Source organism: Oncorhynchus clarkii, chromosome 23 (genome assembly GCF_045791955.1).
Source record: "Oncorhynchus clarkii lewisi isolate Uvic-CL-2024 chromosome 23, UVic_Ocla_1.0, whole genome shotgun sequence".
Taxonomy (NCBI): domain Eukaryota; kingdom Metazoa; phylum Chordata; class Actinopteri; order Salmoniformes; family Salmonidae; genus Oncorhynchus; species Oncorhynchus clarkii.
This window is the reverse complement of record NC_092169.1, coordinates 42,631,260-42,656,660: the sequence shown is the minus strand read 5'-3', so window position 1 is coordinate 42,656,660 and position 25,401 is coordinate 42,631,260. Positions and strand designations below refer to the sequence as shown.

Here is a 25,401-nt window from a genome sequence, read left to right as displayed (position 1 = left end):
GGATTTAAAGCAGAGTATCTACAGGGTGGGATTTAAAGCAGATTATCTACAGGATGGGATTTAAAGCAGAATATCTACAGGGTGGGATTTAACGTAGAGTGTCTACAGGGTGGGATTTAAAGCAGAGTATCTACAGGGTAGGATTTAAAGTAGTGTCTACAAGGTGAGATTTAAAGTAGAGTATCTACAGGGTGGGATTTAAAGCAGAGTATCTACAGGGTGGGATTTAAAGCAGAATATCTACAGGGTAGGATTTAAAGTAGAGTGTCTACAGGGTGAGATTTAAAGTAGAGTGTCTACAGGGTGGGATTTAAAGCAGAGTATCTACAGGGTGGGATTTAAAGCAGAATATCTACAGGGTAGGATTTAAAGTAGAGTGTCTACAGGGTGAGATTTAAAGTAGAGTATCTACAGGGTGGGATTTAAAGTAGAGTGTCTACAGGGTGGGATTTAAAGTAGAGTGTCTACAGGGTGGGATTTAAAGCAGAATATCTACAGGGTAGGATTTAAAGTAGAGTGTCTACAGGGTGAGATTTAAAGTAGAGTGTCTACAGGGTGGGATTTAAAGTAGAGTATCTACAGGGTGGGATTTAAAGCAGAGTATCTACAGGGTGGGATTTAAAGCAGAATATCTACAGGGTAGGATTTAAAGTAGAGTGTCTACAGGGTGAGATTTAAAGTAGAGTATCTACAGGGTGGGATTTAAAGTAGAGTGTCTACAGGGTGGGATTTAAAGCAGAGTATCTACAGGGTGGGATTTAAAGCAGAATATCTACAGGGTAGGATTTAAAGTAGAGTGTCTACAGGGTGAGATTTAAAGTAGAGTGTCTACAGGGTGGGATTTAAAGTTGAATTAGAACCATTCTAGTATAAGTACATTAAAGTAAATAACCACTAATCCAAATCAAGTTAGTTTCAGCACTGAAAGACATACATTACATGAAGAATGAAAACGGTATGGTTTATGTCTGTTATGAAGACCAGTTTACAACATTCATTTTTCTGCCCTACAGGGTGCTCGTGGAACCCCTGGAACTCCTGGCCTCCCCGGCATCAAGGGACACAGAGTGAGTAATAGGAGGAGTGACATTAGGATGCTCCAGTGTGAAGTTTCCCCTAGGAACAGATCTAGGATCAGCTGGCTCCCGAAATCCTATCCCTAACCATTGGTAGTGGAAATGTATAACTGATCCAAGAACAGCGACTAGGGGCAACTTCACCCTACTCCCACGATGATATGACAGCCATGACACTACTACATTCCTACATTAAACTCCTAATCATACAGAATGTTACCTAACCTAAAAAATGCTCTTTGATTTCCTTCTCAGGGTTTCAATGGAATGGATGGTGCCAAGGGAGACGGTGGCCCTGCCGGCCCTAAGGTTAGAGGTCAATCTAATGATATCTATCATAATGTACGTCTATCGTTATCTGTTCTGGAGAACTCATCTGTTCCCTCTGACCACAGGGAGAGGGTGGTGCCCCTGGATCCAGCGGTAACCCCGGTGCTATGGTGAGTATCCTGTGCATATGACAAATACACTTTGATTTGAGTAATGCTCTCGTCTCAATAAACATATATTTTTCCCTCTCTTCGTCCTTCTGCTTCCTCCCTATCTTCCTGCCTCTCTTCCTCCCTCTCTTCCTCCTTCTCTTCCTCCCTCTCTTCCTCCCTCTGCTTCCTTCCTCTCTTCCTTCCTCTCTTCATCTCTCTGCTTCCTCCCTCCATTCCCCCGTTTGCTTCATCCCTCTCTTTCTCCCTCTGTTTCCTCCCTCTCTTCCTCCCTCTGTTTCCTCCCTCTATTTCCTCCCTCTCTTCCTCCCTCTGTTTCCTCCCTCTATTTCCTCCCTCTCTTCCTCCCTCTGTTTCCTCCCTCTATTTCCTCCCTCTCTTCCTCCCTCCCTTCCTTCCTCTCTTCCTCCCTCTCTTCCTCCCTCTGCTCCCTTCCACTCTTCCTCTTCCTAGGGTGCTCGTGGTCTTCCTGGTGAGAGAGGCCGCCCCGGACCCGCTGGCCCTTCTGTAAGTACTGCACAGCACAACCTTCACTGTTCGTTTGAGAGATTGATTGATTGGTTGATTGGTTGGTTGGTTGATTGGTTGGTTGATTTAATTAATTAATTGAATGTAATTATAAATTTGGTGGTTTGAGCCCTGAATGCTGTTTGGCTGACAGCTGTGGTATATCAGACCATATACCACGGGTATGACAAAACATGTATTTTTACTAAATAGCAGCGATACCGCAAACATCTAGAATGACACAGAAAAGTCAGTGACTTGTTGTCATATAGTATAAAGTATTGCTGCAGTACCCCTACAGATGTTCATGCCCATTTCTGGCTTGAGGAATACTTGTTAAAGAATTGTCATAACAGTGTAATACCCTCTTCCTCTAGGGTGGTCGTGGTAATGATGGTAACTCTGGTCCTGCTGGATCCCCTGTAAGTATCTTTATTACTGATGACTAATCCTACCTGTCGTAGCAAGTCAGAGTACACCACTCAGTGCCATGTGTTAGTCCTGACTATGTTAGCTAAATAATGTTTATTTGATCTCTTCAGGGACCCACTGGCCCATCTGGTTCCCCTGGATTCCCCGGAGGCGCTGGAGCTAAGGTATGTCATAGCCCCCACCCAAACCCCTACCCCTAAACCTAATCCACATGTTGCTTCCAAATGTTCTCTCAATTGGATAGCATTGGATAGAGCCAGTTTCACCCATATTTCTTACTCCAGTCCTTTCCTCTCAAATCCATGAAGGGAAGTGAACAAGTACAGATTTAGGGCAGAAGGGTAGAGAATTGGGACACAGATTGAGATCCTGAGCTGATACAGGTAGTGGCCAGGAGATGGCATATGATGACCTCGTGGAACATCTCCGTCCTGTCCCTTTACTGTAGACTACTGTAATGTACAGACCTCTATTAGAGAGGAAACAGTGAGAGACTACTGTAATGTACAGACCTCTATTAGAGAGGAAACAGTGAGAGACTACTGTAATGTACAGAACTCTATTAGAGAGGAAACAGTGAGAGACTACTGTAATGTACAGACCTCTATTAGAGAGGAAACAGTGAGAGACTACTGTAATGTACAGACCTCTATTAGAGAGGAAACAGTGAGAGACTACTGTAATGTACAGACCTCTATTAGAGAGGAAACAGTGTGAGACTACTGTAATGTACAGACCTCTATTAGAGAGGAAACAGTGAGAGACTACTGTAATGTACAGACCTCTATTAGAGAGGAAACAGTGAGAGACTACTGTAATGTACAGAACTCTATTAGAGAGGAAGCAGTGAGAGACTACTGTAATGTACAGACCTCTATTAGAGAGGAAACAGTGAGAGACTACTGTAATGTACAGACCTCTATTAGAGAGGAAACAGTAAGAGTGAAAAACTGAAATTGTTCTCAATAGAAATAATATAAACATAACACATAAAAATTAACAATGATTAATTATATTCCTACACTCACTCACACACACACACACACACACACACACACACACACACACACACACACACACACACACACACACACACACACACACACACACACACACACACACACACACACAAAACCTCCCCCCTCACACACACACACACACAGATGATAACATCAGTTTCAAAGAATGTGATCACCCTGCACCCTCCTAATGTCCTCTCTGCTGCCCCCTTTAGGGTGAGACCGGTCCTCAGGGAGGCCGTGGCTCAGACGGACCCCAAGGATCTCGTGGAGAGCCCGGTAACCCTGGACCCGCTGGTGCTGCTGGACCCTCTGTGAGTACTGTTGTGCATGGTTGCCCTTAAATGCTTATATTATTATTTGTCCTGGTTGCTTGTGCTTGTAAATCCTAATCTTAAATATGCTTATAGATCATTATCTTTATATAGGTCCTTATCTTGATGTAGATCATTATCTTGATATAGATCATTATCTTTATATAGGTCCTCATCTTTATATAGGTCATTGTCTTTATGTAGGTCATTATCTTTATATAGGTCATTATCCTTATCCTTATATGTGTATATGCTTATGTTTACCCTCATAGTGCACCGTTTAACCTCTGACCCCTGAAGTTTACTGTAATATAATGTCCCTGCCTCTCTTTCCCCCTCTTTTTCTGTAACCAAACAGGGTGCCCCCGGAAGTGATGGCCAGTCAGGAGGCAAGGGTGCCACTGTAAGTATGAGCCTTGTGGATACATCTATCTGAAGATCTATGATTGATTATGTTCAAATGAACACTGGTAATACTACACGTACTATACTAATGATAATAAATTCCATTTAGTAGATGCTTCTATGCGAAGTCATTAACCTTTCTGGGAAGGGGGTTCCGCTAGCAGAACACCTGGCCTACAGCCAGTGAAATTGCAGGGTGCCAAATTCAAACAAAATAAATCTCATAATTAAAATTCTTCAAACATACAAGTATTGTACACCATTTTAAAGATAAACGTATTGTTAATCCAACCCCAGTTTACGATTTCAAAAAGGCTTTATGAAGAAAGCAAACCATGCGATTATATTAGGACAGCGCCTAGCCACAAAAATATTTTTTTACAGCCAAGGAGAGGTGTCACAAAAGTCAGAAATAGCGTTAAAATGAATCCCTAACCTTTGATGATCTTCATCTGGTGGTACTCCCAGGACTCCATGTTACACAATACATGTTTGTTTTGTTCAATAAAGTTAATCTTTATGTCCAAAAACCTCAATTTAAATTGGCGCGTTATGTTCAGTAATGCATTGTCTCAAACAAACATCCTGTTAAATTGCAGAGAGCCAAATCAAATTACAGAAATACTCATCATAAACATTGATGAAAGATACAAGTGTAATACATAGGTTTAAAGATAAACGTCTTGTTAATCCAGCCACTGTGTCCGATTTCAAAAAGGCTTTACGGCGAAAGCACACCATGCGATTATGTTAGGACAGCGCCTAGCCACAAAAACCATATAGACATTTTCCAGCCAAGGAGAGGTGCCACAAAAGTCAGAAATAACGTTAAAATGAATCACTTACCTTTGATCTTCATCTGGTGGCACTCCCAGGACTCCATGTTACACAATAACTGTTTTTTTTGTTTGATAAAGTTCATCTTTATGTCCAAAAACCTCCTTTTTGTTTGTGCGTTTAGTTCAGTAATCATTATGCACACGGCACGGGCACAACATCCAGACGAAAAGTAAAAAAAGTTCCATTAACCTTTCTGATCTCCCCATCCCGGATCCGGGATCGTGAATACAGACTCAAGCTCATTACCATAACGCAACGTTAACTATTCATGAAAATCGCAAATGAAATGAAATAAATATGCCATCTCTCAAGCTTAGCCTTTTGTAAACAACACTGTCATCTCAGATTTTCAAAATATGCTTCTCAACCATAGGAAAACAATCATTTGTGTAAAAGTAGCTAGCTAGCGTAGCATTTAGCGTTAGCATTAGCGTTAGCATCCAGCACGCAACATTTCAACAAAAACATAAAAGCCTTCAAATAAAATAATTTACCTTTGAAGAACTTCGGATGTTTTCAATGAGGAGACTCTCAGTTAGATAGCAAATGCTCAGTTTTTCCAAAAAGATTCTTTGTGTATTAGAAATAGCTCCGTTTTGTACATCACATTTGGCTACCAAAAAACCCCGAAAATTCAGTCCTCAAAACGCGAACTTTTTTCCAAATTAACTCCATAATATCGACTGAAAACATGGCAAACGTTGTTTAGAATCAATCCTCAAGGTGTTTTTCACATATCTCTTCGATGATATATCGTTCGTGGAAGCATGGTTTCTCCTCTCAATCAAATGGAAAAATACTTGCACCTGGCTTTGCGCACCAATTTCGACGCAGGACACCAGGCGGACACTTGGAAAATGTAGTCTCTTATGGTCAATCTTCCAATGATATGCCTACAAATACGTCACAATGCTGCCGACATCTTGGGGAAACGGCAGAAGGTCTAAGCTTATTCCTGTCGCATTCACAGCCATATAAGGAGACATTAGAAAACAGAGCTTCAGAAATTCTGCTCATTTCCTGTTTGACGTTTCATCTTGGTTTCGCCTGTAGAATGAGTTCTGGGGCACTTACAGACAAAATCTTTGCAGATTCTGAAACTTCAGAGTGTTTTCTTTCCAAAACTGTCAATAATATGCATAGTCGAGCATCTTTTCGTGACAAAATATCGCGCTTAAAACGGGAACGTTTTTTATCCAAAAATGAAATAGCGCCCCTAGAGATGCAACAGGTTAAAGTTTGTAGAAACATGTCAAACAATGTTTCTAATCAATCTTTAGGGTGTTTTTATCATAAATATTCAATAATGTTTCAACCGGACAATACTGTTTTCATTAGAAAGGAAAGGGAACGAACGTCGCGCTCACAGCCACGCGCCATAAACAACTCATGGCTTTCAGCTGAGCCACATACTCTGAGTGGTCTTATTCGCTCCCCTTTCACAATAGAAGCCTGAAACTACTTCTAAAGACTGTTGACATCTACTGGAAGCCTTAGGAAGTGCAATCTGACCCCACGGACACTGGATATTCCATAGGCATTCACTTAAAAAATACAAACCTCAGAATTCCCACTTCCTTGTAGGATTTTTCTCAGGTTTTCGCCTGCCATATGAGTTATTTTTTACTCACATACATTATTTTAACAGTTTTTGAAGCTTTGGAGTGTTTTCTATCCAAATCTACTAATTATATGCATATTCTAGCTTCTGGGCCTGAGTAACAGGCAGTTTACTCTGGGCATGCTTTTCATCCAAACTTCCCAATGCTGCCCCCTATCCCAAAGAGGTTTTAAGACTGTAGTATGTGGGAAGCCACTAAGACTGTAGTATGTGGAAAGCCACTAAGACTGTAGTATGTGGAAAGCCACTAAGACTGTAGAATGTGGAAAGCCACTAAGACTGTAGTATGTGGAAAGCCATTAAGACTGTAGTATGTGAAAAGCCACTAAGACTGTAGTATGTGGAAAGCCACTAAGACTGTAGTATGTGGAAAGCCATTAAGACTGTAGTATGTAGAAAGCCACTAAGACTGTATTATGTGGAAAGCCATTAAGACTGTAGTATGTGGAAAGCCACTAAGACTATAGAATGTGGGTGTTGGTGCGTTAACGTGTGTGTTCTCTTGTCCATCCCATAGGGTGCTGTTGGTATCTCTGGTGCTCCTGGTTTCCCAGGATCCCGTGGCCCCGCTGGACCTCCCGGAGCTGGTGGTGGCCCCGGCCCCAAGGGTAACCATGTGAGTACCACTGTAACGTCACTATTTAGTAAATTGATCAAATAGCATTTCATGAATAAGTTTGCAGCACTAGTCCACTTTGTGATGTGCTTGGGCTGTTTTGATCAAGCAGTGGTGGTGAGCATTGCTTTGTAAATTGATACTTTGTAAATTGATACTTTGTAAATTGATACTTTGTAAATTGATACTTTGTAAATTGATACTACACAGAATTCAATAGAACACAGTCATTTAATGCATATCTATGGATGTATAAAAACAATTAAACGTTTGTAGCACTACACTCTAGTTTGTGATGTGTAATATGGACCAGGAATTAGTGGTGAGTGTTACCTGATGTGCAGTGGAGGCTGCTGAGGGGAGGACAGCTCATAATAATGGCTGGAATGGAGCGAATGGAATGGCATCAAACACATGGAATCCATATTTGATGTATTTAATAGCATTCCACCTATTCCTCTCCAGCCATTACCATGAGCCCTTCCTCCCCAATTAAGGTGCCACCAACCTCCTGTGCTGATGTGATTTGTTTGTTTTCCCTACAGGGTGAGCAAGGAGCCCAAGGCTCCAAGGGAGAGCCCGGTGTAAAGGGAGAGCCTGTAAGTTGGACCGCCCTTATATATAACCTATGGAAATATTTATTTAACAAGCAGCTGACCATGTCTGTAAACATTTAGTGCTGATTTCCAGGACACAGATTAAGCAAGAAGCCCAGTTGAGGACCAAAAAGCATGTTCACTGGAGAATCCAATGACATAGGTTTTTTGTCCAGGATTATGCTTAATCTGTGTCTGGGAAACCGGACCACAGGTCTCTAACCCAGGGATAGACACCTGTTTCTTCTGAAGGTATTGTTAGAGGGTTGACTTTACTACAGGTCTGATGTCTGACCCCGCCATCCTTTCCTCCTCTTTATCAAACCAGGGTTCCTCTGGTCCTGGCGGCCCCCCCGGCCCATCTGGGGAGGAGGGAAAGAGAGGTGCCCGTGGTGAGCCTGGTGGAGCTGGTGGTGCTGGACCCCCTGGGGAGCGTGTACGTTACCCCCCCCCCCCCCCCTCCCACCCGCGACCCCTTAGCCCCCTTCTTCCGTGTCAGATACCCCTTCTCTGATGTGCCCTTACTCATAAGAACTATGTCCCTACACAGACAGATTTGTTTTAAAGTTGTGTTTTGTTATCTCCATATGATTCCAGTAAATGACCATATAGATTTTGGAATATGAAAAAGCATCAACCAACCATCAGAGCCTCAGTCACCAGTCTATACTAGACCATGTGCATATTATACCTTTCATTCCCAGGGGACACTGATTGTCAGTAAAGCCTTGACTTTGTGATATGGTGTGCCTGTGCCATGGTCCACTGTGTAATACAGTGTGTCGGCCTGTTTCTTCCAACAGGGTATGCCTGGTATGCGTGGTTTCCCCGGCTCTGATGGAGCTGCCGGTGGCAAGGTGAGTCAATTGTCCAATATAATAATAGTAATAATAATAATGACAGTAATAGTTGAACAGTAAACTATAAAGTCCATGTGAAGAAACATGACGCCTGGTGTTAAATTCAGCCGATAACAGAAACATCCTTATCCTTGAAGCTAGGATCCTTAATTGAAACAACAACAAAGCCGGCACACCGCCTTTGTTTTGGTAAAAAGCTGAGGGATGGGCCTGGAGAAATATAACCACTTTATAATTCATTGACATGGATGCATGGGCTGACTATCCATGATATTAAATCATAGTTTTAACAATGTTGTGAGGCTATACAGTGTTTGTTTACATTTACATTGTTTACAAACATTGGAGTATTTTGCATTCTGTTGAACTAAGCGCTTGAGGCAAGTTATATTCAAGTTATATTCTTCAAGAATCAATGGGTATATATCATTAATTTATAAATCCAGAAATGGATGTAACAGCTGCAGATTGTAGCTTTAAATATGCTCACTGAATGTGTCTTGGTGGCTTGGTTACCCTCACAGAGCACTATTTAATCTCTAAGCCCTGAAGCTGACCATAATGCTTGCCTATCAAAACTTGACACAGACATCACCAATTAACCTTCCCATGTGATAGGGTGGCCCTGGTGAGCGTGGAGCCAATGGACCAATGGGAGCCCAAGGTGCCACTGGTGAGGCTGGTCGCCCCGGGGAGCCTGGCATGCCTGGATCAAAGGTGAGTGTCACCTGTTCACATCTCTCTCTTTCACTCTCTCTCTTTCACTCTCTCTCTCTCTTTCACTCTCTCTCTTTCACTCGCTATCTGTCTTTCTCTCACTCTCTCTCTCTTTCTCTCACTCTCTCTTTATCTCACTATCTCTTTCTTACTCTCTTCCTGTTTCTAGTTTTTGATTATTATTTGTGTTCATTATCATTTAGCTGCACCCGCTATAACACCCACTATAACATCTGCTATAACACCCGCTATAACACCCACTATAACACTCTCTATAACACCCATTATAACACCCGCTATAACACCCGCTATAACATATGCTATAACACACGCTATAACATTTTCTAAAATGTGTACGTGACCAATAAACTTTGATTTGGTTTGATCTAATGTGTGCTCTTCTCTCCCTGCTTGCTGTAGGGTATGACTGGTAGCCCTGGCAGCCCTGGCCCCGATGGGAAAGTTGGTCCTGCTGTAAGTACTACTGATCTAATCACCACAAACTCAATGCATACCTAATTACTATATTATTACTATGTATATAATACACTATATTGGCAAGAGGACATTATCGAGAGGATTTAACATGTTTTGACCTCCACGTTCCTTGGTCTAAAGTAGAAAGTAAAACAATAATTGTGTTGGTTCAGTCAGGAGAGCACCATACCCTTTGATAGCCTGTGTGATCCTCCTCTCATGTAGGGTATCACTGGAAACGATGGTCGTGCCGGACCCCCAGGCTCCTCTGGATCCAGAGGTCAGCCTGGAGTTATGGGATTCCCTGGGCCCAAAGGACCTGCTGTGAGTAAACAAACAAACACACAAAAAAAGAAACAAAAGCATTCATTTCATTCCTAAATGGTGGCTACAAATGTATTATTTTCACCACTCCACAAGTCGGTCTAGTTCATATACTGAACACATGTAAATGAATGGTAGGGGTGGTGTATTCAGTGTGTTTCTTACTGAGTAGAATATGAATGTACAGTAAGAGTAATCATCGTCTGTCTCTTCCCTACAGGGTGACAGCGGCAAGCCCGGTGAGAGAGGAGAAGCCGGAGCTGTTGGGGGTGTTGTAAGTGAAGCTATACTAAAACCGGAAGCAGATAGGATCAATCATTCAAACTGTAACATACTGTATGCTGTATCAACATTGGTTGACTTGTCCACGTTAAATCAACGTATCTCAAGTCTGTGTCAATAGATCATTTTCCAAGTTAAATCAACGTATCTCAAGTCTGTGTCAATAGATCATTGTCCACGTTAAATCAACGTATCTCAAGTCTGTGTCAATAGATCATTGTGTGTGTTCTTGGATTTGTAATAGATGGCATCTTCTTGTTTCTAGGGTGCCCCTGGCAAAGATGGTGACTCTGGTGCTCCCGGACCACAAGGCCCTGCTGTAAGTTTTGACACATCTCCTTCTTAGAATGAATGGCACATTTAGCCACATACATCTTCAGTACATAATTCTGTATTCTGCATTCTGTACAGTCCCTTTTAATGAAATATTGAGACACATACTGTATGATTTCATTCATGAGCCACCCAAACACCGTTGTGTTCCAGGGAGGTCAAGGAGAGAAAGGAGAGGGCGGCCCCGCTGGTCCTAACGGATTCCAGGTAGATTACCAGCCACAATTCTTACCTCTGCTATCATTACTTGTCTAGATATTCACATTGTAACTGATAATGTTACATGTTGACCTGAAATCTCAACCACACCTCTCCAATCATCCCTATAGGGTCTGCCTGGAACTCAGGGAGCTACTGGTGAGCCTGGCAAGGCTGGTGATCAGGTAAGTGGTGCCTTCCCATCACAGAGATCCTATAGGTTCTAGATGTAATGCTATGCCCTCCATGACATGTTGAATTGATGAACAATTAGACCCCTGTAAGTTGCTGGAAAGCAAGTTTTTACCCAAATGCAGTTGTTGAAGTGTAATCAGACATTATCTAGCAATACATTTAATTATGTGGCAAATGTTGCTGTAAAAAGGGCTATAAATATATTTGATTGATTGATTGATTGGTTGGTTGGTTGGTTGATTGCTCCCCTCTCCTCTGTTGCTCCACAGGGTGTGCCTGGTGAGGTTGGAGGTCCCGGCCCCAGTGGATCCAGAGTAAGTACAGCATCACAGCAGATGGATCTGAACCCCCGGATCTGTCTCTAAGCTGCCTGCTTCAGTAGACATGATGTTCACAGATCTTCTCCTCTTCTCCTCCTCCTCTCCTCCACTCCTCTCCCCTCTTCTCCTCCTCGTCTCCTCCCCTCTTCTCCTCCTCTCCCCCCTCTTCTCCTCCTCCTCTCCTTCCCACTTCTCCTCCTCATCTCCTCCCCTCTTCTCCTCCTTGTCTCCTCCCCTCTTCTCCTCCTCCTCTCCTTCCCTCATCTCCTCCCCTCTTCTCCTCCTCCTCTCCTCCCCTCATCTCCTTCCCCCTTCTCCTCCTCCTCTCCTTCCCCTTCTCCTCATCTCCTCCCCTCTTCTCCTCATTATCTCCTCCCCTCTTCTCCTCCTCCTCTCCTCCCATCTTCTCCTTCTCCTCTCCTACTCCTCTCCTCCCCTTTTTTTTTATGTCCTAAGGGTGACAGAGGTTTCCCAGGTGAGCGTGGTGGCATCGGCTCTGTCGGCCCCTCTGGACCCCGTGGACCTAATGGTTCTCCTGGTAACGATGGTGCTAGGGTAAGAGAACACTGGAGAACACAGATACAGATTACATCATTGATTAAATAATTAAGTTGGTCCTTATGTTGATCCTAGGACTGAGAATTACATTAGGCCCTATACAACCATATCATTTGTCCTTTTCTTATTTATTTTTGCACCACAACAAATATTTTTGAACATATATTATTTTGGCACAGAGCAAAAGGAGGTTTAATGTGTGTGTCTCTGTCTACCATCTCTGTTCCTTTTTGTAAATATATTATTTTGGTACAATGCAATAGGATGTTTAATGTGTGTCTGTCTACCATCTCTATTAGTTTAATGTTTCTCTGTCTACCATCTCTGTCCAGGGTGAGACTGGAGTTGCTGGTGCCCCTGGCGGTATGGGAGCCCCAGGTCTGCAAGGAATGCCCGGAGAGCGTGGCTCAGGTGGCAACTCCGGTGCCAAGGGAGAACGAGGTGATGGTGGCCCCAAGGGAGCCGACGGTGGCCCAGGAAAAGACGGCATGCGTGGTATGACTGGACCCATCGGACCCCCTGGACCCACTGGTGCTCATGGAGAGAAGGTAAGAGCAAAAAGCTGTTTGGATTGAAACAGTTTGATTACACAGTAAACGGTAAAATATCATGTGTTGAAACAACTACTGTGTAGCTACAGCCTTGATGTGTTGAAACAACTACTGTGTAGCTACAGCCTTGATGTGTTGAAACAACTACTGTGTAGCTACAGCCTTGATGTGTTGAAACAACTACTGTGTAGCTACAGCCTTGATGTGTTGAAACAACTACTGTGTAGCTACAGCCTTGATGTGTTGAAACAACTACTGTGTAGCTACAGCCTTGATGTGTTGAAACAACTACTGTGTAGCTACAGCCTTGATGTGTTGAAACAACTACTGTGTAGCTACAGCCTTGATGTGTTGAAACAACTACTGTGTAGCTACAGCCTTGATGTGTTGAAACAACTACTGTGTAGCTACAGCCTTGATGTGTTGAAACAACTACTGTGTAGCTACAGCCTTGATGTGTTGAAACAACTACTGTGTAGCTACAGCCTTGATGTGTTGAAACAACTACTGTGTAGCTACAGCCTTGATGTGTTGAAACAACTACTGTGTAGCTACAGCCTTGATGTGTTGAAACAACTACTGTGTAGCTACAGCCTTGATGTGTTGAAACAACTACAGTGTAGCTACAGCCTTGATGTGTTGAAACAACTACTGTGTAGCTACAGCCTTGATGTGTTGAAACAACTACTGTGTAGCTACAGCCTTGATGTGTTGAAACAACTACTGTGTAGCTACAGCCTTGATGTGTTGAAACAACTACAGTGTAGCTACAGCCTTGATGTGTTGAAACAACTACTGTGTAGCTACAGCCTTGATGTGTTGAAACAACTACTGTGTAGCTACAGCCTTGATGTGTTGAAACAACTACTGTGTAGCTACAGCCTTGATGTGTTGAAACAACTACTGTGTAGCTACAGCCTTGATGTGTTGAAACAACTACTGTGTAGCTACAGCCTTGATGTGTTGAAACAACTACTGTGTAGCTACAGCCTTGATGTGTTGAAACAACTACTGTGTAGCTACAGCCTTGATGTGTTGAAACAACTACTGTGTAGCTACAGCCTTGATGTGTTGAAACAACTACTGTGTAGCTACAGCCTTGATGTGTTGAAACAACTACTGTGTAGCTACAGCCTTGATGTGTTGAAACAACTACTGTGTAGCTACAGCCTTGATGTGTTGAAACAACTACTGTGTAGCTACAGCCTTGATGTGTTGAAACAACTACTGTGTAGCTACAGCCTTGATGTGTTGAAACAACTACTGTGTAGCTACAGCCTTGATGTGTTGAAACAACTACAGTGTAGCTACAGCCTTGATGTGTTGAAACAACTACTGTGTAGCTACAGCCTTGATGTGTTGAAACAACTACTGTGTAGCTACAGCCTTGATGTGTTGAAACAACTACTGTGTAGCTACAGCCTTGATGTGTTGAAACAACTACTGTGTAGCTACAGCCTTGATGTGTTGAAACAACTACTGTGTAGCTACAGCCTTGATGTGTTGAAACAACTACTGTGTAGCTACAGCCTTGATGTGTTGAAACAACTACTGTGTAGCTACAGCCTTGATGTGTTGAAACAACTACTGTGTAGCTACAGCCTTGATGTGTAGGATTGTTTTGGTAAATCTTCATTCAAATATGAGATAGTTCTCCCCTCCTCTCCCTCCTCTTTCTCCTCTCCCTGTTCTCCCTGTTCTCCCTCCTCTCCCTCATCTCCCCTCCTATCTCTCCTCTCTCCTTCCCCTCCTCTCTCTCCTCTCCCCTCCTCTCCCTCCTCTTTTTCTCTCTGTGTTAGGGTGAGGGTGGTCTTGGCGGCCCCCCTGGTCCCGCTGGAGGTCGCGGTTCCCCTGTGAGTAACTTCCAATGACATACTACATGTTCACCTGCTTATGACAGCGGTGTAATGCACATATTGATGGCCCGCCATTTCTCTTCATCACACTGAACAAAGCACATTGATGGCCCGCCATTTCTCTTCATCACACTGAACAAAGCACATTGATGGCCCGCCATTTCTCTTCATCACACTGAGCAAAGCACATATTGATGGCCCGCCATTTCTCTTCATCACACTGAACAAAGCACATTGATGGCCCGCCATTTCTCTTCATCACACTGAGCAAAGCACATTGATGGCCCGCCATTTCTCTTCATCACACTGAGCAAAGCACATTGATGGCCCGCCATTTCTCATCATCACACTGAGCAATACACATTGATGGCCCGCCATTTCTCTTCATCACACTGAACAAAGCACATTGATGGCCCGCCATTTCTCTTCATCACACTGAACAAAGCACATTGATGGCCCGCCATTTCTCTTCATCACACTGAACAAAGCACATTGATGGCCCGCCATTTCTCTTCATCACACTGAACAAAGCACATTGATGGCCCGCCATTTCTCTTCATCACACTGAACAAAGCACATTGATGGCCCGCCATTTCTCCTCATCACACTGAACAAAGCACATTGATGGCCCGCCATTTCTCTTCATCACACTGAACAAAGCACATTGATGGCCCGCCATTTCTCTTCATCACACTGAACAAAGCACATTCTGCTTGTTTATGAATCAGTTTTTCATTCCCAACCTCTGACCCTATGTGTTTTCTACCCATAATCCTCCAGGGTGAGCGCGGTGAGCATGGTGCCCCTGGACCTGCTGGATTCGCTGGACCCCCTGTGAGTAACATCATCACCCAGCCTGGTCCAGTCCAGACCACTCTGAAGCTGGTCACAGTTCTGTTTCCAGGTGGAATCCTATAACCCAGCCCTGACCCGTCCTTTCCTCTTCTCCCTCCTTGCTTCAGGGTGCTGATGGTCAGCCTGGCAACAAGGGAGAGACTGGTAACAACGGCCCCAAAGGTGATGCTGGTGCTCCTGGGCCCGGTGGACCGGTTGGTGCTCCTGGACCTCAGGTATGGATGTCTGAGGCTGTCCTATCAGCTTTAACTCCTGAACCGACAGATTTGTTAGAACTACAAGCTCTAATCTCAAATCTCTAAGAAAGAAAGAAATATACAGTTTGCTTTTTGCTGTTTGTTCAACCAATTCAACCAATTCAGGAATAGTTTGCAGATATATAGCACAAGTTACTTTTGGCTAACAGGCCACCCTTGTATATCCTTATTTTACTGTAATCCAGTGACCGATTGAAATTGTCTCTCACCATTAGAAGGTGTTGAGGACTGACTCGGTGATGTGACCATCAGTGTTCAGGACATGTATATATTGTCATGTGTCCTTTATAGATGTTTTATGGCCTAACTGCTGTTTGTGTCCTCAGGGTCCTGCTGGTAATGCTGGTACTAAAGGAACTCGTGGTGCCGCTGGGCCCCCTGTAAGAACTCTAAACTCAAATCATTCATAACAACACTAGTTTTCATTTATTTTAACTGAAGAAAAATGTAAAGTATGTTTTTTTTAAGAAAGCTGTTCTGTATTCCTCTGTCTGTGTGTGTGTGTGTGTGTGTGTGTGTGTGTGTGTGTGTGTGTGTGTGTGTGTGCGTGCGTGCGTGCGTGCGTGCGTGCGTGCGTGTGTAGGGCGCTTCTGGTATGCCTGGTCCTGGTGGAAGAGTTGGCCCTCCTGGTGGAAGTGTAAGGTCACCTTTGTAGCACTTCATCTATCATTCATCCGCACTGAAACTGAAACATATCAAGTTTGGCTTTTCAAGTTAGAAATCTTTAACTCACATACTGTAATACTTAAAAGATTTGCTCTAAACAAACTACCCTCATCTCCTAAATGTTTTCAGGGAGCCCCCGGACCCCCAGGCCCCCCCGGCCCCTCTGGTAAAGAAGGACAGAGGGGTGGACGTGGTGAAACTGGTCACGCTGGTCGCCCCGGTGAGGCTGGAGCCGCCGGACCCCCAGGACCCTCAGGACCATCTGGAGCCAAGGGTAATGATGGCCCAATGGTAAGTACAGAGCAATAAACATATAAACATATTAGCAAAAACATTCATAAACAAATAAACAACAACAATACACATATAAACAACAATAATAAACAAATTAAGAACAACAATAAACAAATAAACAACAACAACAGCAATAAACAAAGTAGTAAACAGAGCAACACATCAAGGATGAAGGGATGAAGGGAAGGGCTGAAGGGATGAAGTGCTGAAGGGATTAAGTGCTGAAGGATGAAGGGATGAAGTGCTGAAGGATGAAGTGCTGAAGGGATGAAGTGCTGAAGGATGAAGGGATGAAGTGCTGAATGGATGAAAGGCTGAAGGGCTGAAGGGATACAGGGCTGAAGGGATGAAGGGCTGAAGGGATAAAGGGATAAAGGGATGAAGGGATGAAGGGATGAAGGGCTGAAGGGATGAAGGGATGAAGAGCTGAAGGGATAAGGGGATGAAGGGATGAAGGGCTGAAGGGATGAAGGGCTGTAGGGATAAAGGGATGAAGGGATAAAGGGCTGAAGAGATAAAGGGATGAAGGGATGAAGTGCTGAATGGATGAAAGGCTGAAGGGCTGAAGGGATACAGGGCTGAAGGGATGAAGGGCTGAAGGGATGAAGGGATGAAGGGATAAAGGGATAAAGGGATGAAGGGATAAAGGGATGAAGGGCTGAAGGGATGAAGGGATAAAGGGATGAAGGGATGAAGGGATGAAGGGCTGAAGGGATAAGGGGATGAAGGGATAAAGGGCTGAAGAGATAAAGGGCTGAAGCATGAAGTGCTGAAGGATGAAGGGATGAAGGGCTGTTATATTATAATTATATTATTAAATGTTTATATGTTTCTCAGCATTACGAAACAAATACGAAAAAAGACAGATAATTTAGAGAATTAGATGGAATGTTTAACAAAATAATAAAAATGAAATAATACAAATATATAAAATAATACATCCAAATATGTAATGCTACATAAACGTTATGCATGTAGTAAAGTTTAAACCATGGGGATGAATCCCTTTATATAGGCTTGTTCTGGTTCTCCGTGCTGCATTGAAGAATATGTCATCTTTGCCTCGATCTGTTCTCTTTCTCCAGGGAGCCCCAGGAACCCCCGGACCCGGAGGTATTGCTGGACAGCGTGGTATTGTGGGAGGCCCAGGAGGAAGGGGAGCCAGTGGTAGCCCAGGAGTTCCAGGACAAGCTGTGAGTGTTCCCATCAACAGCACCCCCACCCTACTCGACATATTACTATTTAAGGGCATCAAGTAGCTATGTAAGAGTGGCAGGTAGCCTAGCGGTTAAGAATGTTGGGCCAGTAACCGAAAGGTCACTTTGAATCCCTGAGCTGACTAGGTGAAAAATCTCTTGATGTGTCCTTTTCTAAATGTAATTTTTATTTAACTAGGCAAGTCAGTTAAGAACAAATTCTTATTTACAATGACGGCCTACCCCCCCGGCCAAACCCTCCCCTAACCCGGACGATGCTGGGCCAATTGTGCGCCTCCCCATGGGACTCCCGATCACGGCCGGTTGTGGCACAGCCTGGGAACGAACCAGGGGCTGTAGTGACGCCTCCCAGACTGTAATACAGTGCCTTAGACCGCTGCGCCACTCAGGGGACCAAAAGCAAGGCACTTCAACCTAATTGCTCCTGTAAGACACTCTGGATAAGAGTGTCTGCCAAATGTAACTTTTAACTTCTATCAAAAGTGTTATCTCACAACTCAAATCAGCTTCATTATTTTTCACACAAAAAGCCAATCAGATCCTTCATTCTTAAGTTTGTCTCTACTTCCAAATCTTAAGAGTCTTAACCCTTGAGCTGTCCATTGTCCTCTCTCAGGGGGAGCCTGGTAAGCAGGGACCTGGCGGCCCTGTCGGTGAGCGTGGATCCCCTGGCCCCATGGGACCCCCTGGCCTGTCTGGTGCACCCGGTGAGGCTGGTCGTGAGGGTTCCACTGGTCACGATGGTGTTGCCGGTCGCGATGGACCCCCCGGTCCCAAGGTAAGCTACTATCAAACCACGTCTTACTCTTCCATGACACTGTTGTTATAAACAACATTGCTGCTGGATAATAGAAACAGCCTAATTGTCTTGAAATTACACACTCAGGGCTCTATTCATTCCGCATCGATGATGTTCAACGCTACAGCGTGATGGAAATTTAAAGGCAATATTCCCGCTTTAGCATTCACGGTAAACGCTGCACATATTAGCTCAAATGGGAATTACTATATATTTCTATTGCGCATTCTGTAACACTTCAGCTTGACTTAATGAATAGAACCCTTACTGTTGGTTTATGTAGAGCTCTTTCGGGTGCTCTTATCCAGCACTTTACAATGTAAGGAAGGAACCTCCAACACTTGTCCCCATTACTGGTGCTGTTACCCTCATGGCTCTTTGTTCCTGTGTGTGTGTGTTCATTGCAGGGTGACCGTGGTGAGAATGGTAATGCTGGTTCCCCTGGTGCTCCTGGACCTCCCGGTGCCCCCGGTCCATCTGGTGCTTCTGGCAAGACTGGTAGCCGTGGAGAGTCTGTAAGTACCTCTTCTCATCAATTTAGGGGTCGACTATAGTATCTCTGTCACTTTCAGGCCGAAGGCCTTACAATATTTTTCTTACGATTTGGACATTTGTTGGACTAGCTTACAATGTTACCCTGAATTAACCCTGAGATTCATCAATGTTACCTTGACATACCCTGAGATTCATCAATGTCACCTTGATATACCCTGAGATTCATCAATGTTACCTTGACATACCCTGAGATTCATTAATGTCACCTTGATATACCCTGAGATTCATCAATGTTACCTTGACATACCCTGAGATTCATCAATGTCACCTTGATATACCCTGAGATTCATCAATGTTACCTTGACATACCCTGAGATTCATTAATGTCACCTTGATATACCCTGAGATTCATCAATGTTACCTTGACATACCCTGAGATTCATCAATGTCACCTTGATATACCCTGAGATTCATCAATGTTACCTTGATATACCCTGAGATTCATCAATGTTACCCTGACATACCCTGAGATTCATCAATGTTACCCTGACATACCCTGAGATTCATCAATGTTACCCTGACATACCCTGAGATTCATCAATGTTACCCTGACATACCCTGAGATACATCAATGTTACCCTGAGATTCATCAATGTTACCCTGACATACCCTGAGATACATCAATGTTACCCTGAGATTCATCAACGTTACCCTGACATACCCTGAGATATATCAACGTTACCCTGACATACCTTGAGATTCATCATTGTTACCCTGACATACCCTGAGATACATCAATGATACCCTGACATACATCAATGTTACCCTGACATACCCTGAGATATATCAACGTTACCCTGACATACCCTGAGATTCATCAATGATACCCTGAGATACATCAATGTTACCCTGACATACCCTGAGATATATCAACATTACCCTGACATACCCTGAGATATATCAATGTTACCCTGACACAACGTTACCCTGAGTTCCATCAATGTACACACATAATTATCCTTGATTCTCTCTCTCTCTCTCTCTCTCTCTCAGGGTCCTGCTGGTCCTGCTGGCCCTAACGGTCCTGCTGGTGGTCGTGGGGGTCTTGTAAGTTTTCTGTCAGCATTTTGTCATCCATACTCCTCAACCTAATGTATTGTAAGGATGTCCACTGTCTTTGCTGAGTACATGTTTGACCTTTGACCTGTGTCTGTAGGGCCCTGCTGGTGCTCGTGGAGACAAGGGAGAGGCTGGAGAGGGTGGAGAGAGAGGCCACAAGGGACACAGAGGTTTGAGCGGCATGCCCGGACTTCCTGGACCCGCTGTGAGTATACCAGCCTTCCAATATCATACAACTCATGCTGTTACATTTAGCTTCTTCTCTTTACGATAATTTACTGCCCTTTTAAAACGTGTTTTTAGTGATTTGTGGCATTAAGGAAGCATGCACATTGTGTCTGGGTTGAAGATCTGTTGTTCTCTTTGCTTTAACATATATAATGTGTGATTAATGTGATATAATGTGTGATTAATGTGATATAATGTGTGATTAATGTGATATAATGTGTGATTAATGTGATGTATCTGGTTCCAGGGATCCCCTGGAGAGTCTGGGCCTGCTGGACTTAACGGACCTTCTGGACCCCGAGTGAGTATGACTCTGACTCCCAGTTCATCAATAGAACATGGTTGATAATGTAATATAAGTTACACATTGGCCCTGCCCTCCACAACAGTCTTCAGTTGGATAACATTGGCCCTGCCCTCCACAACACTCTTCAGTTGGATAACATTGGCCCTGCCCTCCACAACATTCTTCAGTTGGATAACATTGGCCCTGCCCTCCACAACAGTCTTCAGTTGGATAACATTGTTCATAGAATGATCCTGTATGTGATGTTGTGTTCTTAACCTTAACAAGAAGATTCCTCACATCAGATTACGCAAGGATATCCTATCTAGTCATTTATTAGTGATGTTGTCGCTGGAATGGAAGGAATAGGACCTCTGATGAAGGCCATTGATGAAGGCTGAGAGGTCAAGTTGTTAATAGTTAAATAATGGTGAGTGAGCGCTGTGACTTCCCTGTTCAAGGTATATGACTTCTAATGGAGTTGTTGTTGTGTGTCCTACAGGGACCCCATGGTTCTTCTGGCTCCACTGGTAAAGATGGCATGAATGGTCTGCCTGGACCCATCGGACCCCCCGGACCCCGTGGTCGCAACGGAGAGATGGGACCTGCTGTAAGTCTCACACTGACCTCCACATGTACCATGCATACGCACAAGAGCACACACAGATCCTCACACACATAGCACAGGCCTTCGATGCCAGATTTGACCCCTTTCTGTCTTCTTCTTCCCTACCCAGGGTGCTCCTGGTTCTCCTGGTCTGCCCGGACCTCCAGGTCCCGCTGGCGGCGGCTTCCATGTCGCACCAATCTACAACCAGGAGAAGGGACCTGACCCCATGCGAGGAGGAGGAGGATACCACTACCGTGCTGACGAGCCTGACATGATGAACGGCCGTGACATGGAGGTGGACACCACCCTGAAGAGCCTCAGCCAGAAGGTGGAGAACATCCGCAGCCCTGAGGGAACCCAGAAGAACCCCGCCCGCATGTGCCGTGACATCAGAATGTGCCACCCTGAGTGGAAGAGCGGTAAGGTCCAGGCTCAGTCCAGCGCACGCCGCAGACAAACACTGGTTATATAGTATGTAGGCATGCTGTGATCAGTGATTGGTTGGTTGGTTGGTTAATTGGTTGGTTGGTTGGTTGATTGGTTGGTTGAATGAATGAATGATTGAATCATTTAATTTATTCAATATTTAAAAAGGAAACATCAAAGAGCTAGCAACCTACATTAATAACTCTATCAATATAATAACTTCTACTTTATTTGACCTCTATGGTCACCTGAAGCACCCTGATGGCTTATATTCTGTTCTCTCTTAAACCCACAGGCCAGTACTGGGTGGACCCCAACCAGGGCTCTCCTCTGGATGCTGTCCAGGTCTTCTGCAACATGGAGACTGGAGAGACCTGCATCTACCCATCCCAGGACACTGTCCCCATGAAGAACTGGTATACCAGCAAGAACATCAGGGAGAAGAAGCACATCTGGTTCTCAGAGTCTATGGACAACGGCTTCCAGGTAAGGACCATTCAGCGTAACCATGTGACAAGGACTACAATCAGAGCTCGGGTAGAAACGACTCAGACTTACACTCAAACTTGGATTACTGGGGACATGGGTCTTGACTTGGACTCAAGTTTTAGTGACCTGCCTTCACTACAAATCTGCCTTCATGATACTAACCCCCCTCCTCTCCCTCTCTTCTCCAGTTCCAGTACGGTAGCGAGGGCTCCAACCCAGAGGACGTCAACATCCAGCTGACCTTCATGCGCCTGATGTCCAACGAGGCATCCCAGAATGTCACGTACCACTGCAAGAACAGCGTGGCCTACATGGACAAGGGCACGGGCAACCTGAAGAAGGCCCTGCTGCTCCAGGGATCTAACGAGATCGAGATCAGAGCTGAGGGCAACAGCCGCTTCACATACACTGTCAGCGAGGACGGCTGCACGGTGAGACACCTACTACTACTGCCCACTTGTACTGTCCTCTACTCTTTTCTCTTATCTTTCAACTCCCTTCTGCTGTCTGTTATTCTATTCTCTCTTCTACTCTTGTCTTTTACTGTTTTCTGTCTTCTACCTCTCTTCTACTCTCCTCCATTCTCTTCTTCTACTCTCCTCTATTCTCTTCATCTACTCTGCTCTATTCTCTTCTACTCTCCTCCATTCTCTTCATCTACTCTCCTCTATTCTCTTCATCTACTATCCTCTATTCTCTTATTCTACTCTCCTCTATTCTCTTCTTCTACTCTCCTCTATTCTCTTCTTCTACTCTCCTCTATTCTCTTCTTCTACTATCCTCTATTCTCTTATTCTACTCTCCTCTATTCTCTTCTTCTACTCTCCTCTATTCTCTTCTTCTACTCTCCTCTATTCTCTTCTTCTACTCTCCTCTATTCTCTTCTTCTACTCTCCTCTATTCTCTTCTTCTACTCTCCTCTATTCTCTTCTTCTACTCTCCTCTATTCTCTTCATCTACTCTCCTCTATTCTCTTCTTCTACTCTCCTCTATTCTCTTCTTCTACTCTCCTCTATTCTCTTCTTCTACTCTCCTCTATTCTCTTCTTCTACTCTCCTCTATTCTCTTCTTCTACTCTCCTCTATTCTCTTCTTCTACTCTCCTCTATTCTCTTCTTCTACTCTCCTCTATTCTCTTCTTCTACTCTCCTCTATTCTCTTCATCTACTCTCCTCTATTCTCTTCTTCTACTCTCCTCTATTCTCTTCTTCTACTGTCCTCATTTTGAATTTAAAATTGTGTGAAATCCATGTTATGAAACTAAAGATGAATGAAGTAACTACGTAAAACAGAGGTTATATAGAGGTTAGTGTGTCATCAATCATCTTTACTAGGACTGGTTTCTGATTCTGACCTATGCTCTCGCTCTCTCTCTCTCTCTCACTCTCTCTCCACAGTCACATACTGGCACATGGGGCAAGACAGTCATCGACTACAAGACATCAAAAACATCTCGCCTGCCCATCATTGACATCGCTCCTATGGACGTTGGTGCACCTGATCAGGAGTTTGGCGTCGAAGTTGGCCCTGTCTGCTTCGTATAAAATCAAAAAGAAATATGGACATGAAATTGTTTGCAGTCATCTCTAATTCTATTTTCTATGCATTACCTACAAACTCATTCGGCTGCCACTGGTCCACGAGCTTAAAACTACTCTGCTGAAGACGTCGTTTGCATGTTTTTGATTCTGAAGAAAATACATTTGGGGGACTGCTACTTCAACCGAAACTTACAACAATCAAGGAAACTTAAAAAATAACATTTTGTTTCCACTGGCAACAAGAAAATAAGTGTAATATGAAGTGTAAAATCCCCATGGAGAAACACAATGAGATACAGGTGACTTTTTTGCCGTTTTTTTACCACTGCGGAAGGACAATGAAAGCAACAAATGCTATGTACCATTTTCTGGTATTAAATACATCTTAAAAACGACAGTGAAGTGTCTTCTTGTTCTAAATTCATGACAGAAAAACACCTGAACATTCACATTCATTTTGAATACATTAATGGCTACCTCAGAGAAGAACTCCATGTTACCCAAAATGTTTCACAAACCCTCGGGCCGATTTTACACTACAGGAATATTATTGGATAGAAAACAAATGTCAAAGGTGCTATAATATCAATTGATGAGGTCCAGTTATTGGTCTTTGTTAGAACAATCTTTTCCTGTCATAATTAGCTAACAACCATCGGATCTTTGGTGCTAACAAATCACCACGTTGTCTTCCTTGTTGTCAGGCTAGTACAATTGTTTTCTTTGTCAAGTGTTGGTTAATTAACAGTTCTGAAATATGTTTTACTGTGGATATAATGCATGCCAATGGTGTCTGGTGTGGATTTAGGGAAGTGGTTTTGTTTTCAGTTGTATTTCATTTACCCAGCTGATGTCCACCCTCTATGCTACCCTTGTGATTGTCCCTATCACTGCATCACTAAAGCACCACTCAAACCCTCCTGATGTTTGTGTTTTGTTTGTTGAAGAAAGACGTTTTAGGTTTCTAAAAAAGAAAAAGAGTTTTGCAAAATCTGAGAAGCAGACACACCTTCATGGTTTTGAAAAAAGAGAATCTGTACTGATGTTGTACATGTATAATAAATCAAGATGTTTTTAATTATTTGGATGCTGAATAAAGCATGTGAAGTGGTCTACACAATGTTTGACATGTCCCCTTGGTTTTCTCCATTCAGCTCACATCAAACCGACAGACAATTCAGCGACCGTGGCTGATTATACATTTTTTATATTTTATTTTGGGCAACTGATAAAATAATCTCCCAAATAACGTAAAAGTTTAACTTTCATTAAAATCTAATCTTGTAGGCTTATAGTCAAACACATAACTTCAAATAAGCCCATGTTGGTCTTGTTCTTGGGAAACATAATGTTGAGGCATTAACCAACATAGCCCTAGTTATTACCACTGACTCAAACCCTGATGAGTGGGACTTGTAGGACATAGAACACATTGGTAAGGAGCATTTGGGATAACAGGTGATGTTTATTTAACATTTATTCAACTAGGCAACACATTCTTATTTACAATGATGGCCTACCAAAAGGCAATAGGCCTCCTGCGGGGATGGGGGCTGGGATTAAAAATAAAATATAGAACAAAA

General features: G+C 43.6%; 1 protein-coding gene across 1 annotated transcript in view; it reads left to right on the top strand.

Annotated features, from left to right (window-relative positions):
- The window catches only part of LOC139381400 (collagen alpha-1(I) chain-like), a 38,208-nt gene extending 13,266 nt beyond the window's left edge, over positions 1-24,942 (top strand). The window contains exons 11-49 of the mRNA XM_071124900.1: positions 1,014-1,067; positions 1,332-1,385; positions 1,472-1,516; positions 1,970-2,023; positions 2,401-2,445; positions 2,566-2,619; positions 3,690-3,788; positions 4,147-4,191; positions 7,172-7,270; positions 7,816-7,869; positions 8,195-8,302; positions 8,670-8,723; positions 9,345-9,443; positions 9,864-9,917; positions 10,146-10,244; positions 10,465-10,518; positions 10,792-10,845; positions 11,013-11,066; positions 11,189-11,242; positions 11,522-11,566; positions 12,029-12,127; positions 12,463-12,678; positions 14,481-14,534; positions 15,318-15,371; positions 15,500-15,607; positions 15,976-16,029; positions 16,233-16,286; positions 16,445-16,606; positions 17,695-17,802; positions 18,443-18,604; positions 19,033-19,140; positions 20,174-20,227; positions 20,337-20,444; positions 20,715-20,768; positions 21,256-21,363; positions 21,491-21,782; positions 22,085-22,275; positions 22,467-22,709; positions 23,675-24,942. Of these exons, the coding sequence (XP_070981001.1) occupies positions 1,014-1,067; positions 1,332-1,385; positions 1,472-1,516; positions 1,970-2,023; positions 2,401-2,445; positions 2,566-2,619; positions 3,690-3,788; positions 4,147-4,191; positions 7,172-7,270; positions 7,816-7,869; positions 8,195-8,302; positions 8,670-8,723; positions 9,345-9,443; positions 9,864-9,917; positions 10,146-10,244; positions 10,465-10,518; positions 10,792-10,845; positions 11,013-11,066; positions 11,189-11,242; positions 11,522-11,566; positions 12,029-12,127; positions 12,463-12,678; positions 14,481-14,534; positions 15,318-15,371; positions 15,500-15,607; positions 15,976-16,029; positions 16,233-16,286; positions 16,445-16,606; positions 17,695-17,802; positions 18,443-18,604; positions 19,033-19,140; positions 20,174-20,227; positions 20,337-20,444; positions 20,715-20,768; positions 21,256-21,363; positions 21,491-21,782; positions 22,085-22,275; positions 22,467-22,709; positions 23,675-23,821 (3,654 nt within the window). The 3' untranslated portion in view covers positions 23,822-24,942. The remainder of the gene's footprint in view (positions 1-1,013; positions 1,068-1,331; positions 1,386-1,471; positions 1,517-1,969; positions 2,024-2,400; positions 2,446-2,565; positions 2,620-3,689; positions 3,789-4,146; positions 4,192-7,171; positions 7,271-7,815; positions 7,870-8,194; positions 8,303-8,669; positions 8,724-9,344; positions 9,444-9,863; positions 9,918-10,145; positions 10,245-10,464; positions 10,519-10,791; positions 10,846-11,012; positions 11,067-11,188; positions 11,243-11,521; positions 11,567-12,028; positions 12,128-12,462; positions 12,679-14,480; positions 14,535-15,317; positions 15,372-15,499; positions 15,608-15,975; positions 16,030-16,232; positions 16,287-16,444; positions 16,607-17,694; positions 17,803-18,442; positions 18,605-19,032; positions 19,141-20,173; positions 20,228-20,336; positions 20,445-20,714; positions 20,769-21,255; positions 21,364-21,490; positions 21,783-22,084; positions 22,276-22,466; positions 22,710-23,674) is intronic.
- Positions 24,943-25,401: the final 459 nt, after the last annotated feature.